This window comes from Podarcis cretensis (assembly GCF_951804945.1).
Source record: "Podarcis cretensis genome assembly, chromosome: 5".
Lineage (NCBI taxonomy): Eukaryota > Metazoa > Chordata > Lepidosauria > Squamata > Lacertidae > Podarcis > Podarcis cretensis.
The window spans coordinates 58,578,698-58,599,277 of record NC_137174.1 but is presented as its reverse complement, the minus strand read 5'-3'; the positions used below and the strand labels follow the sequence as shown (position 1 = coordinate 58,599,277).

The 20,580-nt window shown below is 42.1% G+C and overlaps 1 protein-coding gene and 1 long non-coding RNA gene across 2 annotated transcripts in view; one reads left to right on the top strand and one right to left on the bottom strand.

Moving 5' to 3' along the window:
- Window positions 1-1,385: 1,385 nt before the first annotated feature.
- LOC307216856 lies at window positions 1,386-3,919 on the bottom strand. Its single transcript, XR_013839338.1, has 2 exons — window positions 3,779-3,919; window positions 1,386-1,739 (listed from the first exon to the last, which is right to left on the bottom strand). It is a non-coding gene; the product is annotated as an uncharacterized lncRNA (long non-coding RNA).
- Window positions 3,247-20,580, top strand: part of FBXW4 (F-box and WD repeat domain containing 4) — a 75,392-nt gene continuing 58,058 nt past the window's right edge. The window contains exons 1-4 of the mRNA XM_079977485.1: window positions 3,247-3,912; window positions 17,250-17,345; window positions 18,459-18,644; window positions 19,819-19,951. Of these exons, the coding sequence (XP_079833611.1) occupies window positions 3,689-3,912; window positions 17,250-17,345; window positions 18,459-18,644; window positions 19,819-19,951 (639 nt within the window). The 5' untranslated portion in view covers window positions 3,247-3,688. The remainder of the gene's footprint in view (window positions 3,913-17,249; window positions 17,346-18,458; window positions 18,645-19,818; window positions 19,952-20,580) is intronic.

Here is a 20,580-nt window from a genome sequence, read left to right as displayed (position 1 = left end):
ATGCAGCTTGTGACATCAGCAACCATAATAGTGCATGGAAGGCAAGGTATGTTAAAGCTTGAATTCCAATTTTGGCAATGATTTTCCTTATGTTGATGAAACTGTTAAATCAATTACAGATAGGTAGCCGTGTTGGTCTGCCATAGTCAAAACAAAATAAAAAAATTCCTTCTGAAAAAAAATTCAGATATCTGAAGAAGTGTGCATGCACACGAAAGCTCATACCAAGAACTAACTTAGTTGGTCTTTAAGGTGCTACTGGAAGGAATTTTTTTATTTTGTTTTGTTAAATCAATGTGTATGAACCAATTTGTTTCTGAGTATTTGTTTCTGAGTATTGTTATATACTAATAAAATTAGTATGTCCAACAAATTATATAAAACAACTTGAGTATCTCCCTCCTCATGGCTACAAGATTTATATCAGCTGAACAGATTTACATTTCCTTGGACATGCCTAACATCCTTTCTGCGATTATATGCTTAACTTTATATGCTTAACTTTGTATACAAACCTTTCTCGGACAGGTGACTGTTAATTTACTCCATGAGTATCATACAGATATTGTATCATTATTAATTTATATACTGCTTATATGCCAAATTGGTTTACTGTAGGTTGTGCAGGAATTTACAAGATAATAATGGCATTTCTCACCAACTTTCCTCTCAGTGATCTCAAGAAATTCTCTCTCACACTTTTGGAATTTGTGGCTGCTACAGAACAGGTTTGTTGATGTTCTTACCTGTGAAGATCTTATAATAACTGGAGTGGTAAATTACTTCTCATGCAAATGTATCTCCACCTGGTATTTGAATCTTTGATTACTCTGCTTCCATATACATATCCAAGTTAGCTGAGTGTTCATTAATGACCTAGGACCAAATTCAATGGATTCAAGTTACAAGAAAGGAGATTCAAACTAAACATCAGGAAGAACTTTTTGATAGTAAAAGTTATTGGACAGTGGAACAGACTCCCACGAGTGGTGGAGAACTCTCCTTCCTTGGAGGTTTTTAAGCAGAGGCTGGATGGCCATTTTTCATGTGTTGCAATTCCTGCATTGCAGGGGGCTGGACTAGATGGCCCTTGGGATCCCTTCCAACTCTACAATTCTATGATTTTATGCTGATGGCATCCTCCAGTTTTCTTAGCTCAATTTGATGTAATCTTTAATAACTCTTATTCTTTCATATCACACTTTTCCAGAATTTATTATAAATATAACAATTTATTTCAAATTCAGAGGTGAAAGAAGAGGTTTAACTTGGTCCTTGGTCCTAGGAGACAGTGCAGCTATGGAAAGTGTTGATCAAATGGTATGTTACTTAACTAGTTGCTCTACTTGATGTGAAGACTGAAAACCACACTTATCGGTCTTAAGTTTGTTTTCAACTCTGCTTTATTGAAGAAACATTGTCTGCAAGTTATATTGCATTGAAGTCTACAATCATCATCAGGTCCAAAAGGATATTTAATACAGCCATTGCCAAATACTACTGGAAACGTTGCAGCATATGGTTTAGCACCAGCTATTTTATTCCATTCAAAAACTGTAACAAAGACTGTATCCCAACCTTTTCTTCTCACATTCTGAACATCTTGTGCATCTTTGATGATCATCTGACAGATGAAGAATGTTTTGTTTTTCAGCTAGAAATGGTGTAGCATGTAATAGATCCATTTCAAGGAAACAGTATGAAGAAAGTAGCTTTGCCAATATTTAGCTCCACTGACTCTGAAATAAAAAAGATGTCATTTGTATCAGACATTTAGATTAATATTACAGTACAGCAATAGAGCGGGATGCAGGTGGCGCTGTGGGTTAAAGCCTCAGCGCCTAGGGCTTGCCGATCGAAAGGTCAGCGGTTCGAATCCCTGCGGCGGGGTGCGCTCCCGCTGCTCGGTCCCAGCGCCTGCCAACCTAGCAGTTCGAAAGCACCTCCGGGTGCAAGTAGATAAATAGGGACCGCTTACCAGTGGGAAGGTAAACGGCGTTTCCGTGTGCGGCTCTGGCTTGCCAGAGCAGTGATGTCACGCTGGCCACGTGACCCGGAAGTGTCTCCGGACAGCGCTGGCCCCTGGCCTCTTAAGTGAGATGGGCGCACAGCCCCAGAGTCTGTCAAGACTGGCCCGTACGGGCAGGGGTACCTTTACCTTTATTTACAGCAATAGAGCACTCCTGTTATCTGAATGCTTGTGACTGCCAAGGACCAGAAACAGACTTAGCTTCCCTGACAGTATTTTTGAATGTATCCTTTTTTTTTCTCCCACAAAAGGAAATGGTTGTACTTGGTAATAAGTTGCACAGAGAATAAAACTTGCCCTGAGAATGCCTTGGTCCATATTGACAGAGATAGTGCAGAGGGAACAATGTATGTTTATTCACAAGGAACTTTGCAACATGTCCAATTTGCTGGATATTAATTATTTGCATTAGTTATTCCCTGCATCCTCTGGTATGTGAGTACAAAGGCTCAAGTGGAGTCTGCATGCTGGACAAGCAGGTGTCAATATCTACATATTCTGAGATCTTACAGGAATGGCCCGAAAGGCTCTGAAGACACATTTCTATCAAAATCAAGGTACATACTTTATTGTATCATTGCACTACTGTAGTTAGCTTGTGTGTCTATATGCTATATTTCAGCAGGAAGCCAGTTAACAAACTGTGCTTACAAATCACATCTTCAGTGAGTTGGAGTTTGGCTGGTGGAAGCTAAGCAAGTCATGGGGACTGGATGAAGATATTCCTGCCCCCCCCCCCCCCCCGCTCTGGTCTGTACAGCAACTTAAGGCAACTTGAAACGATGGGGGGGGGGGGAGAAGACAACCTCCTGGCGTTTTAAGCAGTGAATGTGTACATAACCAGCACCTCCAACCATAAAATAGGTGTAAATTCTACCACAGGCTTTAATTTACTATGACACAAACCACGTCCTATTTCGGCATGTTCAGAATTTTCTTGATTCTGAAACAACAGCCTGGGCAATGCACATCTTCTCTTGGGGGAACTGATCCTGTAAGGAATTTATAAGACACAGGTTGCAGTCATACATGCTTGAACACTTACCGGTACTTCAATGGGAAGTAAACAAGCACAGGATTGCACCACAGAGATAAAAAAAGCTTAGCACTCATATAGAATTTCTGGCATGTTCAAAGCGCATACACCACCTCAGTTTTAATCATTATAACCCTGTGAAATACGTCAGTATGTTATTATCCCCCTATTGCAAAACGTGCTTGTGTGTCTAAAACAGACTTGCCTACAACCAATGGAAAGGGAAGTGGCACGTTTCCCTAGCACACTCCTCTTTTATTGGCGTTTGGGCTGCAGACGTGGGTTTTGCCTGCAACTGTACTTTTCCAGAATTTGAGAAGTTTGCGGATCGTAACATGACGATATGTTTCCTGAGGAGAGAAACGTGTCCCCGCCGTGCCAAGAGGGAGTCCCTCTGTTTCTTTCCCCCTTTTCTCACCCTGAAACCATCGCGGATCCAATGAACGCACTACCGAGGGCCGGTCTCCCGAGGGCGGGACGTACCCATGTGACTGACCGACCAGACGGGGAGGAACCGCCGCCCCCGACAAGCGGCGGCCTACCCGGGCCCAGCGGCGGCGGCGGCGGCGGCGGCGTTTCCGAGTCTGTCGCTGCCGGGCCCGGGCCGGCGAGGCCTCTGCTCCATGGGGAGGCCGGGCAGCCCCCCGCAGGCGGAGAGCCGCTGCCCACTGTGGGCGCTGCCGGAGGAGCTGCTGCTGCTCATCTGCTCGTACCTGGACGCGCGGGCCTTGGGCCGCCTGGGCCAGACCTGCCGCCGCCTTTGCCGCTTCACCTGCCGGGATGCGCTGTGGAGGCGACTCGCCCGTTCCTGCCTCAACGCAGGCTTCAGCGCGCACGGCGCCGACCTGTAAGCGCCTGGGCTGGGGAAAAGCCGGCTGGGAAAACACGGGGCTTCGCGGCCTAGCTGGTTGCTAAGGGGCGCCCTTGTAACCAAGGCCACGCCCGCTCTGTCAGGGGAGGTGGGGGGTTCCTGAAGCGCCAGGGCCCGGCGAAGGAGGGAGGCAGGGAGGGAGGATGACCGCTGCGGATTCCCGCGGAGGAGTCCGGATGCCCTGGCGGAGGGGCGGAGATCTTGTTCGGGGCTCGTAATGGGCGCGAAGCAGCCTGGGATACACAATCAGTTCAGGGGCCGAACTGTGCTTAGTTTTGTTCTCCCGGGACATACTGTCCTTAGGTACCTTATTAGACACGGTATGTTGTGTCCTGGACCCATTGATCTGTGCCATCCAATGTTAGATCCCACAATCTTGCAAGGAACCCAGGCTTTTAGGGCATCTATTACTGTGACAGCGGATGCCTGTTTTCACTACAATTTAGCATTGGAGGCACGCTTTAGGTAACACTCAAAAAGATGTAGATGTGGGCTTGTCCCTTCAAACTCTACAATTGTATGATTATATATGCTTCCAGGTAGGGACGCAGGTGGCGCTGTGGGTTAAAGCCTCAGCGCCTAGGACTTGCCGATCGAAAGGTCGGCGGTTCGAATCCCTGCGGCGGGGTGCGCTCCCGCTGCTCGGTCCCAGCGCCTGCCAACCTAGCAGTTCGAAAGCACCTCCGGGTGCAAGTAGATAAATAGGGACCGCTTACCAGCGGGAAGGTAAACGGCGTTTCCGTGTGCGGCTCTGGCTCGCCAGAGCAGCAATGTCACGCTGGCCACGTGACCCGGAAGTGTCTCCGGATAGCGCTGGCCCCTGGCCTCTTAAGTGAGATGGGCGCACAACCCCAGAGTCTGTCAAGACTGGCCCGTACGGGCAGGGGTACCTTTACCTTTACCTTTATATGCTTCCAGAATAAGGGGGGGGGCTTCCTTCTTGCAGCCCCAACCCTTACACACCCGGCAGTAAGTCCCATTGACTTCAGACTCTCTTTGAACTCGGTTGCGTTGTCTGTTGGGTTGTACAGCCCTGGTTCTGAACAGAAGGCAACACTTTGAGACCCAGAGATGCCTAATAAGCCTTGGGTCTAGTTTCATTTCCATGTGACATCCCAGACTGCCTTGAGTCTCAGATAGGGCATTTCTTAATAATTTATAACCTGATACAGAAAGTGGAAGAAAAGCAAGTTTACTTCTTTGTCAGCATGGACTTTTCAGTTTTAATATGCAGGAAATTTAAAGGTCGATTAAAGGTGTTGTGTATTCCTGTTGCCTTGGTAGTAGTTGTGGGCCTGCTGTGATTACTCTGGATACTCTGCCCCTCAAGTGTAGCAAGGCTGGAATCACAGCTGAATTATATTGGTTCTTTTCTGACCTATGCTTAATTACTGATTAGTATGTTTAAGTTCTACTCAAACTCTACTTAAGGGATGGAGTTAATGCAAAATTACAGTGTTAAAACAATGCACTTAATGTACATCAGCAAATAACTTACTGTGTTCCTGATTTGCTTTATCTTCCTTTACCCTGTCCTCCGGGTTTGTTTCTGAAGTGCTCAAACTGGGAAGTGTATAATGTTGCACTTTCATGCGCATGGATCATTGCATTTGTAATTGTGTGGGAAACAAACTGCCAATATCATCAACATGTGGTGAGGAAAATTTCACTACTTCCCCGCCTCCTTTGTTTTCTGAAGAAATTTGTGGCATAAATTGCCCCATGATGTAGCTGGATGCAACAGATGCAGCATAGCATCTAAATAGTTTACATTTCAGCTGGTAACTGACCAGCTGAAATGTTCATCATGTAGATGCTATGCTATATATTTAATAAAACCCAGTTTACTAGTAGTGACAATTGAATCAATGGTATTTTATGAAGGAGTATGGGGAGGAGCTATTAGCTCCATACATCTCTTATATGCAGACCCCTAGTTCAATCTCTGGCATCTCTAGCTACATCTGAAGTAGTAGGTTGGAGAGAGACTCTTTCATTTGAGTGTATGTTATAAGGTTCATAGGGGCAGAACCTGAAGTGTTTAAAAAAATCTGATGCATTTGAATTAAAAACATCAAAATCTTCAGTTAATCATGAGCCAAGAACCATGAAATAATTATTAAAGTTCAAACAGATTCTACTGGGCCTGACTAACATTAGTTGGATGGCCCTGAACAGTTTAAAGATAGCTTTAGAACTTAATGCTCTTTCCAAAAAATCTCCTATTATGCTAATCTGTTTAAAAATGTTGCTGAATGGAAAACCAAGACACATCAAGACCTGGGGTTGTGGGAGGTAGTAAAGGAAATTCCCTTTGCACTAGTGTCTTGGGCGATAGTTACATTGAAATCGGCAGGGGTGAGGGCTGTAGGATTGTTGTATCTTTCAGCACCTGGGATCTGCTTGCTGTGCTATATTGTCCTTCCTTCTGAGGAAATGAATTTTTGTATTTTTTCATTAACTATAAGCTCTACATTGGATGCAGGAGGGGGTCAGGTATACAGCATAACAGGTGCAGTAGTTGGTAGGGCCTCTACTCTTATTTCTAAAGTGAAAGGCTGAACAATAATCTGAAATTTCAGTCAACTGAGGAAAGTGTACAAATGAAAGCATATATAAACCTCTCGAGGTAACTTTAAATGTTCACTAGCTTTTCTTAAAGGCTTTTTTTAATTGCATTTTCCTGTTGTATAGTGGACTCTTAAAATACCTCAATAGCATTATGAGTGTGACTGTGTGAAGAGTGGTGGGAAAATGTTTAGAATTGGCCTCTTCCTGTATTTTGCTTCTTATCCCTGGGCATTATAAGGCTTCCTAGATTTGAGCACATTGTGTGATAGTAGTACTGGGGTTTTTTTTGCCTGTGGTCAGACACTGAACTGGTTATGTGCTTCTTAGCTTGCAGTAGAAGACATGTACAGCAATACACTGTACAGCATACACTAGTCCTTGGACTTGGGTTTTATACTCCTGCCAGTGAACAGTACCTATAACCACTTTCCTGCCGCATAACAGATGCTTATCATGGGGCAGATGGAGCTATGGGTGGGATAAGGTGGGCCCACAGTTACGGTGAAGCAGACAACAACTTTGAATTTCTCAGATCTTGTGTGCAGGTGCAGATGGTGACTAGGGGTTGCCAGTTGTGTGTTAATTTTAGGTAAAATTATGAAGGTTTATATTAGTCTTGTTTAAGGACTTCAGAAAGGAACAAGTTTTGAAAATAAGTTGTGGTAGTCAGAGTCACAGCTACAGGTTTCTATTGGCAAATTTCAGGGTTTGTTTGTTTGTTTGTTTGTTTGTTTTAATATTGCTTTCAACATTAGTTTTGGACTTTTGAGCTAACACCTCTCCAAATCCAACCATATGGGATTATTTCCAACTAATCTCTAATATTCAATATTCTTGGATGAGGTTCTTGAGTATGTAGTGGTACCTCAGCTCCAGCTGTTCTTGGATGAGGTGAATTATCTAGATCCATTTCAAACCAGCTTTAGGCTGCATTTGACAGGAAACTGAGAGATGGCTGCTGTTCTAGATGGCTGCTACTGGACCAACTTCTTTCCAGAAAAGATCCATGGGTGCCCCATCTCTGCTGAATTTCAGTTGGCAGGCAGTTACATACTTATTCTGACATGTAAGCAATTACATATTTATTCAAATATACCTTTGGCCTCTATTATTATTTACTGGATTTCTTACCTGTCCTTCACCATAAGGTCACAGGGTGAGCAACAACAATATAAAAAGACAATATTAAAATCAGTTGAAACAATTTTGATTCAGAAGCATAAGGTGGGTCCTAGTTTGTGTGTATATTTATCATGTGTCAAAAGTAATGGTAAACAGTTGTGTTTTCAGTATACAGTGGTACCTCAGGTTACATACGCTTCAGGTTACATACACTTCAGGGTACAGACTCCACTAACCCAGAAATATTACCTCGGGTTAAGAACTTTGCTTCAGGTTGAGAACAGAAATCGTGCTCCAGCGGCGTGGCAGCAGCAGGAGGCCCCATTAGCTAAAGTGGTGCTTCAGGTTAAGAACAGTTTCAGGTTAAGAACAGACCTCCGGAACGAATTAAATACTTAACCTGTATGGCAATAACTATATAGTGAAGGTGTCAGGTGCGCCTCTGTGCTTAGGAGCTGCCACAGAGAATGCCTTCTCCCATTCTGTACCCCCACCAATGTCTGAGTGTGGCAGAACTATGAAGAGGGTTCCTATGCAACATCTGAGGGAGTTCTGTAGGAAAGGAGATGGTCTTTCAGATGTTTGGGGCTCTAGTCATTTAGGTCTTTAGACGTAATGTAAGCACCTTCAATTGGGCCCAGAAATGAACTAGCATCTATAAGCTCACTAGTTTTGCCAGTGTAAATGTTGCAGTTTGCTCAACAGCCAGTTTTGTTTGTTCGTTTTACAGATGCTTTACCTATGTGTGCTAATGTTTTGTTATTTTATATTTTACTTGTTTTTTACTGTTAGCTAGCCACCTTGAGCCCTGTTTGGTGGAATGACAGCATGCAAACAAACAAATAAGCAGTGTACTGGTCTTGGAGGTTATCGTCTCACTTAGCCAAGGGTTTGATGGTGTTCTGGTCAGGTTTCTCTACTTTGACATTTTTTTTGTCAGTTTTTAAAATGGAAATTACAGTTTGAGTATTACATTATAAGTTTTATTTTGTTTCCAGAAGCCTAGGAGAGGGAGACATTGGCAGAGTATCCTTGTTGGCTATTCCTGCACAAGGATGAAAATAATCTCAGAACACTTTGGTACACTCATCAAGAGTTGGATGCCTCAGGTTTCCAGCCTTGTGCACGACTACTAATGCTTTCCTATTGTACTGGAGGTGCCCCATCTAATAATTGTAGAATGCCATTTGCCCTCTATGTGAGCATACATTTTGGCTTCTGCTCTCTCTCTTTATCCTTTGAATTCCTAGGAGACCAGCATGGAATGAGCTTCTGTACTGTGCACAGCTGTGTATTGCAGGTGGGGTAGATTGATTAAGGTATTAGTCTCTGACATGATCTATGGTGGATTGTGCAGTGTTCTAACAAACAGGGTAAAAAAAATCTCTAAATGTCCACATGAGTATTTGAACTTACTATTAAGTATGGAATTTGCAGTACTTGATTCAGAGCACATGGGAGCTAGGAAGCCAAGGTTCACAACTGTATTTATTGTCGTCTTCAGAAGTTTGCAAAAGGTTTTGTTTAACGGTTTCTGTGTGATGATAAAAATTGAGTTTAGCATTTCTTTAAAGGCGGTGGCAGGGAGAAAGAGATTGTGATCAATCACCTGCAGGAGCAGGAAAGGGCCATTTGATTTTAATATAGTTTGCCCAAATGTACATTGCAGCAGGAAGAGAGGTCTTGTATTACAGTATGTGCACGTGGTGACTGAGTGCATAATTTGAAAAAATTGTATGCTGCCCTTCAGTAACCAAAAGTCTGTAAGAAAGTTCCCTTCAGATCTTGTAAAGCAACATCTCTAAAGTGCTTCCTGGTGTTGTCAGAAATGATGAGCCCCCTTCCCTGAACGCCAGAGCATTCTTTGCCGTTGCGGTTTTATGACCAGCAATGTGGTAGTTAACTTGGACTCTGTTTTATTCATCGTACACCTTCTTGTCATCTTACTCTTGGCCTTAGCTCTGCCTTTTAAACTTGCCTATTCAGAAATAAAAATATACCTGGGGTGAGCTGTAGCTGAGTGGTGGAACATAGTGTTTTGTTTTTTAAGCAAACACCCTGCACCTGAGCATCCTTGTTTGGAAATAAATTGTCTCATTTTGATAGGACTTGCTTCCAAACTGAAAGAGCTATGACATATAGTTTCCAGGCTACATATAGCTCAAATGCATTTTAGTGTCATCCATGGATTTTTACAAGAATTTTGATCATACCAAGGTTATATAACATCAATAAAATAAGATTTATTAAAGATTAAATTAAAATAATTATTATGAAGATATGTTTCAAATGGGATGGTGTTATGAGATGTTTGGCTTGGAAATAAGAAGACAAATAAAAATAATTTAACTCCTCACCATACTTTACAAACCGTTTTAGGCCTATATCAGATTACCCAAGGGGCTAATAGATTACCGGTATATACTATTGCATTATATCTATAACAGTGGAAAGTGAAATGCCGGTGGACAACAAAAGAGGTTTAAAGACTCTCTCAAGGCAAATCTTAAAAAATGCAGTATAAGCCCAGATAATTGGGAACATTGGCCTGCAAGCGCTCCAGTTGAAGAATAGTCTCTACCAAATGCGTCATGATCTTTGAAGAAGCATGAACTCAGGACAAAAACAAGAAACATGCTAAGAGGAAGGCACGTTTGGCCAATCCTCACCATGATCAACTTCCATCCGGAAACCTATGTCCCTAGTTTTGAAGGACATGTGGATCCAGAATTGGCCTCCACAGTCGCTTATGGACACACTGTTAAGACCATATCCATGGAAGACAATCTTACTTGGCTATGAGTGATCGCCAAAGAAAGGAGAAAGAAGATGTAGTTAGAATAGCTTTTTGATGTGGTATCTGTCTAAGGTGACTCTTGGTGCGGAATAAATCGACTAGTGTTGTAAGCGGGTGACTAAAGTAAGAGATAAATATGTAGGGTCAATAAGGTGATAATATCTTCATTTCTTACACATTGCTTCAGATTCTAACACAAGAAATCTATAGCTTAAAAGGGGAACATTAACATTAAATCTTGTGTCTGTGTACTATGTCCTCTGCATTGCTTTCCCCTCCTATGTTTTTACCAGTTTAGGACATCTGAACTAGGCTGCTTAAACATGGATTCTAGGAAAATAAAGAAAAAGAAATATTTCTGAGCTAGATTGATAGCTCTTCAGAGTGACAGAGTGGATAAATGGTAGATAAGAAAGCTCCTGACTCTTCATAATGTGGACAGCATGATGCCTGAGGGCATAGAGGGCCAGCGCTCCTATTTGGTTCAAGTACAATCCTGTCTCTGTAAGCATCCTAAAATGGTGTTTTACTAGGTTTAGGCTTATTTGTTGTGTTAGCACCATAGGAGGAAGGAGGCAGGGTATGGTAATAACTTCCAAGTCAGCTTTTGCTGGTGGGCATGTGCAGACAATCCTTTAAATCTGAAAAGCTGGCGCATTCCCTAGCGGAAGTAGATCCAATAAAAGACTTGTAGAGCTGGCTTGGATGTCACAGTAAATCATGGTTTGTTATGATAGGAACAAACTGCAGTGATTTTGGAGCTCACACACCATTCCCTTCTCTTATCCTTTGCAATGACTGTAAAAAGAGGATTGGAAGCCTCAGTTTTTTTCTAAACTGCGGTTGTTTCATCTGAAACCAAGAAACAGTAGTTAATCTAATTATGGCTTGTTTCAGCAAACAACACTTAAGATTACACACTGTTTAGAGTTTGGATGTAACACTAAACTGTGGTTAATCAAAATAGAAGTGAAGGTTTCTTACCTCATTTTTGCAGTCGTGTTTGGGGAGGAACGTGAAAGGGTTTTCTGGCTTGTTCTTAGCACGAGAAACTATGGTTTATTGCAGTGTCCACAAAATGGCCTCACACTGGTGCTTATACTCACTTTTGGCTCTGAGAAGAGCAAAAAAAATTATTATTTGAAATAATCAAATATCAGTGCAGTTAAAAAACCACAATAAAAGAGTTGAAGAAAATACGGCAGAGCAAAAATGTCTCAACCTCTTGTCTAAAGGACAGGAGAGAAGGAGCCTGTCTAATTTGCTTTGGGAGAGAGTTCTACATTTGGGGAGCTGCCACGGTAAAGTTTCTAAGTAAGAAAATTACACTAGTGCTTCGCCAATTACAGTTGCTCCTGATCCATTTCCAGGCACAATTTGAAGGCTCGGGATCAGGATACCTAAAGGGTATCCTGTCTCCATATGTGCCTGTCTCCATATGTGCCTACTTGGGACCTGTTTCCATATGTGCCTACTTGGGACCTAAGATCTTCACTGGAGGCCCTTGATGAGCTTTGTTGCTGGGTAAGCTGTGGCAGGTTACAAGGGAAAAGGTATTTTCTGTGTTGATACAGAATGCTTATGGAATGCCCTTCCCAGATGTTTACCTGGTGCCTACCACAGTTATTTTGGCACTTTTTTCATTTTCTCATGCCTTTTGATTTATTTTAACTTCAAATCTGATTTTTGTATTTATTTGTGGTTTTATGCTGTTTTTAAACCCCATACCCAGACTGTCTTGCTATTGCCCGATCTTCTGAGTTTCCCTGACAATTTGCTGTGGGGTCTGATACAAATTTCCAAGCAAATAAATAAAACAATTAGAACTCAATCTGAATCCATGGGCATTTAGATTTCAGACATGAAGTGGAAGTTAATACCCGGTCCAAGACATTTTTGCAAAACATCAGCATTTAAAGTGGGAATTCTTCCTCATACTTTCAGTGGACATATTTTTTTGCCATTTTGGACCAGAGTAGGAGGTAAAGCACAGAGACTGCAAACCAACCCTTTAGTCTCTTTTCCTGATTGTAAAAGACGAGATTCTTAGGTGATGGCAATCTCTGTGTGTTTTTGTTTAAAGTGGGTCACATGCCCAGGAATGCAGTCAAATTATAATGGTGACAAAGTGCCGGAAAAGGGAGGGAGATTGGGGAGGGGGGGGGAGAGAGCCCCAGGCGATGGAAAGAGAGCTGGGAATACTAGAGTCTGGCTAGGCCTCAGGGCCAGGTTAGAGATTCTCCCATGCATTAACAGCTATAAGAGATGTTTGTTTAAAGGGATATTTTTTCTCCTTAGGGGTGCTTTGTCATTTTTTAAACAATACAGGTCATCAAGAACAGAGAGGGATGGTCAAGAATAGTTGCACTCCTTGGTGCACTTGCTCTTGTTTCTTCTGCTATGTATCTTATCAAACTTCATGTTTAATAGTTTAAAACATTACATTGATAGAGAAATTCTACTTGTGTTATTTTTTAAAGTAATTGTTAACTCAGTTAGGGAAAGGTAAAGGGACCCCTGACCATTAGGTCCAGTCGTGACCGACTCTGGGGTTGCGGCGCTCATCTTGCTTTATTGGCCGAGGGAGCCGGCGTACAGATTCCGGGTCATGTGGCCAGCATAACTAAGCCGCTTCTGGCGAACGAAAGCAGCGCACGGAAACGCCGTCTACCTTCCCGCCGGAGCGGTACCTATTTATCTACTTGCACTTTGATGTGCTTTCGAACTGCTAGGTTGGCAGGAGCAGGGACCGAGCAACGGGAGCTCACCCCGTCATGGGGATTCAAACTGCCGACCTTCTGATTGGCAAGTCCTAAGCTCTGTGGTTTAACCCACAGTGCCACCCGTGTCCCATTTTGTTAACAAAGTATCAATAAGTAAATAAATAAAGCCACAATCCTAAACATACATCCTTGGGAGCAGGGATGCCCACATTGAATAAAATGTATTTTGGGGGGGGCAGGTAAACCCCACCCAACATAATCACATGACACAGCACACACAAACCATTTGAATAGCAGTGTCCATAAACTTTGCGGGGAGTGGCCCCCTCAAATATTTTACGGGGGGGGGCAAAGGGACCTCAGCCCCTAGGAGTTGGCTCCTATGCTTGGGAGTAAATCTAATTGAACAAAGTGGGACTTACTACTTAGTAGACTTGTATAGGATTCCCCAGCGAAGCCTCTCTTTGTGATAAAAGAAATTAAAGTCAATGTGAAGGTGATAATTGCTTAAAATACATAGGAATATGTGGCAGGTTTGAACTGATACAAGGTGAACTTCCCATGCTCGTAAAAAGTGATGGAAAAACTTCACGGGCCAACAGGATCTAAACTTAATTTACTTTATTAAAACAATATTGTTATGTCAGTATTAAAAATACTTTTATTGCCGGGGCAACTATTCTGGTTTGAGTTGCAGGGAACTTCAAGTCCTTCAGTAGCCAGTGATTAATATCCCTCTAGTATCACTTGTTCTAGCACAGCTTATTAGGATAGGAAAAGAAACTGTTTAAAAGCAGCACCTTACTTCACCCATTGTTTTAAATCTCTTCTGTGCCTCATGTTTTTTTAGTTCTATCCACTGATGCATGAAAAGAGCTTTCTTCTTTGTTAGCCCCCACCGCTAATGGGGAACTAGACATCTTCTATTCAGTCTCATGTTTGATGGATGGAATTGCTAGCAAATCTCCAATTGCAGACTTCTTTTTTTGTTGTTTGGGGGCAGAACATGGTTCATGTTTCTACTGCTATCCTTAAGGGTTAGCTTACTGCTGTGATTTTCTTAGAGACAGTGCTTGCTATAGTCTTGCATTTCCAGTGTAAGGGGAAATGCCATGGGAAGGCAGTTGGTATCTATTTGTCCTTTTGGAGGTTACCGTCCAGCACAGAGTTAGCTGCAATTAAGCTCCACAGATTTGGTGGGACTTACAGTGCAATTATATGCATGTCTGCTCAAAAGGAAACCCCATTCAGTGGGTTTACTCTCAGGTAATTGGGCATAGGAATGCACCTTTATGTACCCGTAGCTGTGTGCTGGGTAGTGGTCCATGTAAGCAAGCAAGAGTGGTTTCCTGTTGAGAGCAGAAAAGTAGAGTGCTCTCAGCCATTGCTGTTTACTACCGGGTCTGTCTATAAGTTAACCCACATCTATATCAGAATTGGCCTCATTTAGTACCTAATTTTACTAGTCCAGAAGACTTTATGGAATTTAAGGTAACCTCTAGTATTGTGGTCTTTCCTCTTTAACGGTCACCTTCATGATGGTGAAACAGAAGGGGTTTGGCTGAGTTACATGGGATGGGGAAATTTACAACAGTAATAAAGGGTGTTGTAATAAATCCTTAAGTTCCAGCTGCCTACATATGGACAGTGCTGCTGCAGACAACAATGGAGTTTTAAACTTACTTATACTGTACCTTCAAAATGTACATTAGTGCTTTTATGGTATAGCAGGAGTGGGGAAACCTCCAGTCCACAGTCCTTATTCGGCCTGCCAGTCCCTGGAGACTGACCTATCAGGACTTTTAGGGGAAACCATGCCCACCTTTCTTGCACCTGACATTTTAAACTTCAAGCTGCAGCTAAAATGAAGAAAAATCAAAAGCCCATTATAAACGTGCCCCTGATTCTTTCCTTCAATCAAAAGGAAGATTTAGTACTGGGTAAAGAGTAACATAAGGGAAAAAGAAGTATCTGCCACAGAGATCTTACAATACAAATCTCAACACTAGTTGACAACAGAGGGAGGTAAGAAAGGGCAAGGAAAGGGTAATGGATGGAACGTGAACAAATGCCGTTACACCTGCTTAGGCTACCCCACTGAAATGGTCACTAGCTAACTAGCCTGAACTCACCTTTCTAGTTCCATGAGAACAGAAATCCTTTCCAAGTTTGTGTTAATAATAAACAGCCACAATAGCTCTTGTGCTGTTACCTGCCGTGCATTTGAACGGTTGGTGCCCATGAGCCTGGTGCTGGAATGCACAAAGCCAGGACAAAAGCATTCCTGCAGTTTTGTTCCTCCCACTGTTGCACATGCCTGCTTAAAGTAGCTTTCTTTCATGCAGAGCTCTTAGAGGATTCTCTTTATTTGCTTTATCAGTTCACCGGCTGCTAAATTTAGACTCTAGCTCTTGGTAGTGTTAAAATAAAACCTCCTTGGCCTCCCTGAGTGATCATGTTTGTGCCTAATTTCAGAGATGAAATGGGTTGGTAGTACTACCTTGCTGGCTTTGCACCTGGACTAGTTGGTAACTTCCACCTTGCACGTTTCTTTTGGGCTCATGCCTTTGTGTGTGAAGTTTCATTGCAAGTCACATACTTTGAAATGGAAAAAAACTATTTGCTATGGCTCTGGAATGTGGGGAGAAAAATCCTGGCTTGGTTTTCTTTTTGGAATGAGCTTTTCAAAATTTGGAAGTGTAGGGTATGTGCCAGTGCTGCAAGTGGAAGTGTAACTGGACTTAAGGACCCCTGACCATTAGGTCCAGTCATAATTGACTCTGGGGTTGTGGCGCTCATCTTGCTTCATTGGCCGAGGGAGCCGGCGTACGGATTCTGGGTCATGTGGCCAGTATGACTAAGCCGCTTCTGGCGAACCAGAGCAGTGCACGGAAACGCTGTTTACCTTCCTGCTGGAGCGGTACCTATTTATCTACTTGCACGTTGACGTGCTTTCAAACTGCTAGGTTGGCAGGAGCAGGGACCGAGCAACGGGAGCTCACCCCGTTGAGGGTATTCGAACCGCCAACCTTCTGATCGGCAAGTCCTAGGCTCTGTGGTTTAACCCACAGTGCCACCCATGTCCCTGGACTACTGGACTACTGGCACACTAAATATAGTGCTGTAATAAAGGATTTTTTAAAAAATGGGAATCGATATCTTGATTTGTTTCGTGTTTCAGCAGAGCGTTTGGTACATTACCTCATGTGAAATAATTAAAATGGAAAATACATTTTACATTGCAGTCCTGTGTAAGTTTGTGTCGTAGCAAGTTCCATTACATTAATGAAGTTTACTGTCAAGTAAAAGTGCATAGAGTTACAGCCTTAATTGCTAAAAGGAAGTTGACAATGACTTTATTTGAAAGGTAAATCTCTTGAGGAATTGGATGTATGGATAATGCCATTATATAGATTAGTCACTAGGTGGCACTTAACATGATTGTATCTGAGCAATATTCAGTATTTCCTTTTGTTGTTCTGCTCTTGCTTAAGAGAGAAAATAAAGCTTTTGTCAACCTTCCTGAGTAGCATGTCCTCTAAGCCTTCTCTGACAGAGCATAATTTTTTGGAAGGTTGGTCTGGGTTGCTGTTTTGATTCATATGTTCATTTAGCAATTTTAGTAAAATTTTGCCCTTCTGTAATTTCAAATCTGTAATTGTCTACATGAGGAAAGACATATATTTTTTCATTCCTGGATGTTTTTCTTTTGCTGGGACAATTATTATGCAGTTGTCTTCTTGAGATCTGTAGCAAAACTAGTTTGTGGCTGTATAGTTATGATTTGGATCTATCATGATCTGGTTTATAATTCCTAACATACTCAAAATATAAACTAGCAGGTCATAATTTTAATGATTTAAGGAGGCACAAAAACATGATGGAAAAGAGTGTTGAGAACTGAAAATTGCTCAAGTTGATGTACCGGTAGTTCTACTTCTGGTAGCTTTCAGCAATACTACAGTGGCATTGGTGGCAAATGTTATCTCCCTTCTTCCTTCAAGCACTGGGATAGTGATGGAGTCAACTTTCTGTTATGTCAGGAAGCTGATGGAGTCCTACCCAGCCCTGACTTTTCTCTAATTACTCTTTCTTTGCAGAGTGGCTGGTGTTCCAGTGAAGGAAAGGGTCAAGGTTTCTCAGAACTGGAGGCGTGGACGCTGCCGGAAAATCCCACTCCTCAGATGGAAGCGCAAGCAAGTGGTTCCTTCTCTTTTCTCCTGCCCCATGATTTTCAGCTAGAATTCTCTCTGTCTTTGGGAGTTCATCCCATTTTTTATCTCTGTTCAGCTCTTGCATCTCTTTGGTTACACAGTGTTTGAGCCTCTTTAACTTTTGGGATTCTGAGATTGGGTAGCTGTTGATGCTGCTTTCTCTGCAACCTGCTTTCATTTGCCAGTACTATAATACCAAAACTCCCTGAATGCTCTGTGTGTCGAGTCATATTCTCAAATTATCATTGAAAGCTCAGTGTCCAAGCTGGAAGAATATCTACAAGCAGAAAGTGGTGAATCAGCTAACTTTAAACAGGAGTGTTTAAAGTTGCTGCTGATAAATTGCTTCTCTTTCCTCTCAGTTCCTCTTTTGAGACTGAGTGTTCTCCCCTTCCTCACTATATGCTACTTAAATTAGAGTGGGGGGCAGAATTAAGTAGCATATGGGGTGGGCAGGGAAGACAATATCCAGTCTCCGATTTTTTAAAATGCTAAACATCACCAAAGTTTCCAGCTCTCCAAAGAACTGCCTGCTTTTACATGGATCACTTATTAACATAATATTTTTCAATAATAATTATTTGAGGCTTGTTTGATTCCAAGTCTTTGGATTACAATGTTAATAATAATATTATTATTAATGTTGTGAGCCACCCTGTGATCTTTGGGTGAAGGGTGGTATAAAACGCAAACGAACAATATATTTTTTTGTCCTGCTTTTAGGGAAAACCCTTTTCCAAAGACAGTTAACAAATATAATCATAAAAAGGTAACACCATAAATCACATAAAAGCAAAAGTAAAAGCTTTTGCCTCACACCAGCAGTAAAATAGCACCATCAGTTTAAAATCACAGTTTAAGTTGGAGGGGTAGTACTTGGGTGTGTGTGTCACATTTTCTTCTGTAAAGATACCTCTCCACAGCAAGGTTATATATTCTATGGGCTTTGGTGGTTGGGTTAGAGTTAGTACAAATATATCATGGGATTCTTTAAAAGCATTTGGAAAGGCCTGAAGTTCCATAATAATTAAGAGTTTAGGATGTTTGTCAACTGTCAGCATAGTTTCTAATATTTTAATATATTTCCCCCTCCAGTTTAATGCCCTGGATGCAGCTAGATGATGACTACCTCTACCTATCCCAGGCAGAAGACATTCAAGTTTATTGGCTCCATCCCAATGGTACCAGCTTGCAACACTGTTCCCAAGCAGTCTTCTCTGGCCACCAGGAGGACGTGTGCCGCTTTGTGCTTGCTAATGACCATATTGTCAGTGGAGGAGGGTAAGCTCTTTGTTATAGGGAAATAAGAAGGAGGGTGATGGTAGTTGAGCGTCCAGCATTGGTTTATAGGTGCCCTTGAACAAGAACTGGAAGAACTGACTTTCAGAGCTTCTGCATTGCGTGACTGACTTTTATTTAAAGGATTCCTGTTTGGGGATCACTGGGCAAATCAGTCCCCATGGCCAGGGTGGTATACATGCTGTGATTCTGCAGAAGTGTGAAATGTTATATGGGGCAACAAAATTCAGTTTACTGAGAATTTAAGCTTTCTTTTATTTTACTCTTAAAGGGCAGGCTTCTGGCCCTTACAGCTGCAAGGATATGATCAAAAACTGAAGGTTGACTGAAACAGATTTCCAGTGGTTGCAGTTGGAGCTTCTGTACCCTGAATAGCCTTGGCTATCAAAAAATGTGGAATAATGTATGCAAAATAAGAGATTATGCATTTTTGCTCAGTTTGCATAATTTATGCATGTGGCTAAATTCAGCTTCTCTTGGTACGGAGTATGGGTTGCTTGATCACAGATTGTATTTCTTTTTTAGTATGGCATATACAATCAGCCCTCCCCAGGCCTGTCCTATTGCAAGACTGTGACCAAGACTGTTAAACCATGTGTGTGCTTTGTTCATTTGCCATGTGGGGGTCATGGATTTGCCAAAGAAACCTTTTAGGACATGTGAGCAAGTCCTTTGTTGCCTGCACAGCCTTCAGTGGCAAATTAAGTATAGAATGGATATGCTGTATTAGATAAATACTTCCTGAATATCTCTGTATACTAGTTTTTGAAATAAATGAAATGAAAGGGCAACTTTGCATCAGTTTCTATCATTGTTGTACCTAGGGGTTTTCAAGACCTATTGGTCTCAGAGGTGAGATCTCTCCTGTCTGCATGTGCTGGGTTGAATGTATGTGTAGATAATGTGTTGTATTTAGGAAATGAAACTACTATTGTCCTGGTATATCTCCAGCTAGAGCATGAAGAGCACTTCTACGTCATGCTCTCTCAAATCCGTTTTTTACATTTTCATTGGCAGGGATGATCTGAAGCGGAATTCAGTAAATTGACCCTCAGTGAAGGAGAGTAGTTTTGGATATGAGAAGCTCTCATGCCATTTGCCTTGTGGCATTTGTTCCAAGGAGATGCACCTTCTTCACTGTGGTTTTGTTTTTCAGAGATGGCAATATTGTCCTTCATAAGCTGAATGGCTCCTTCAGCTTCAAGTTCTTGGGGCATGAACAGGAAGTGAACTGTGTGGATTGTCAAGGAGCTATCGTTGTGAGTGGTTCACGGGACAGAACAGCAAAGGTGAGTGTGTATGTCTTGCTTTATACTTATAGGAGTGTGTGTAAGCAAAGAAAATTGGAAGATGGAATGGGGGAATGCTGTTCTCATTCCTCTCTTTGGGATTAACAGTTAAACAAACTTTTCAGCTTCATTGCTGCCCATTTCCGGGATTTTCTTACATTTATACAAGTTTATCTCAAATGTTTCAGACATGTATCTCAGAGCCACCTGCCCAAAGTGGAGTAACTAACTACATTTCTCTTGTAACACAGACATTATATGGGCATGCTGAGATTTATGACAATCAAAAATCAGATTACAGAGTCCTGGTTCCATTGCCCTTTAAGGCTTCTGTCTGTTAGTTCTTTTGCTGAATTGAGTGGGGGTCAGGATCCCTTGGAGGACAGAATATTTATACAGCCATTTTCCCCTTCCTTTATAAGATTCTAGGGCTGAAAGAGCGTACATGCTTAGTTTAGAGCATGTGTTGGGAACCTGTGGCCCTTCAGATGATGAAAGACTACAATTCCCATAATCTTTGAAGGTGGATTCCAACAACTTTTAGAGGGCCATATGGTTTCTGGCCCTTGTTGAGAGCCAAAGTTTTCACTGTCTGAGTCATATTTTTATTTTCCTAGAGAGAAATGGGG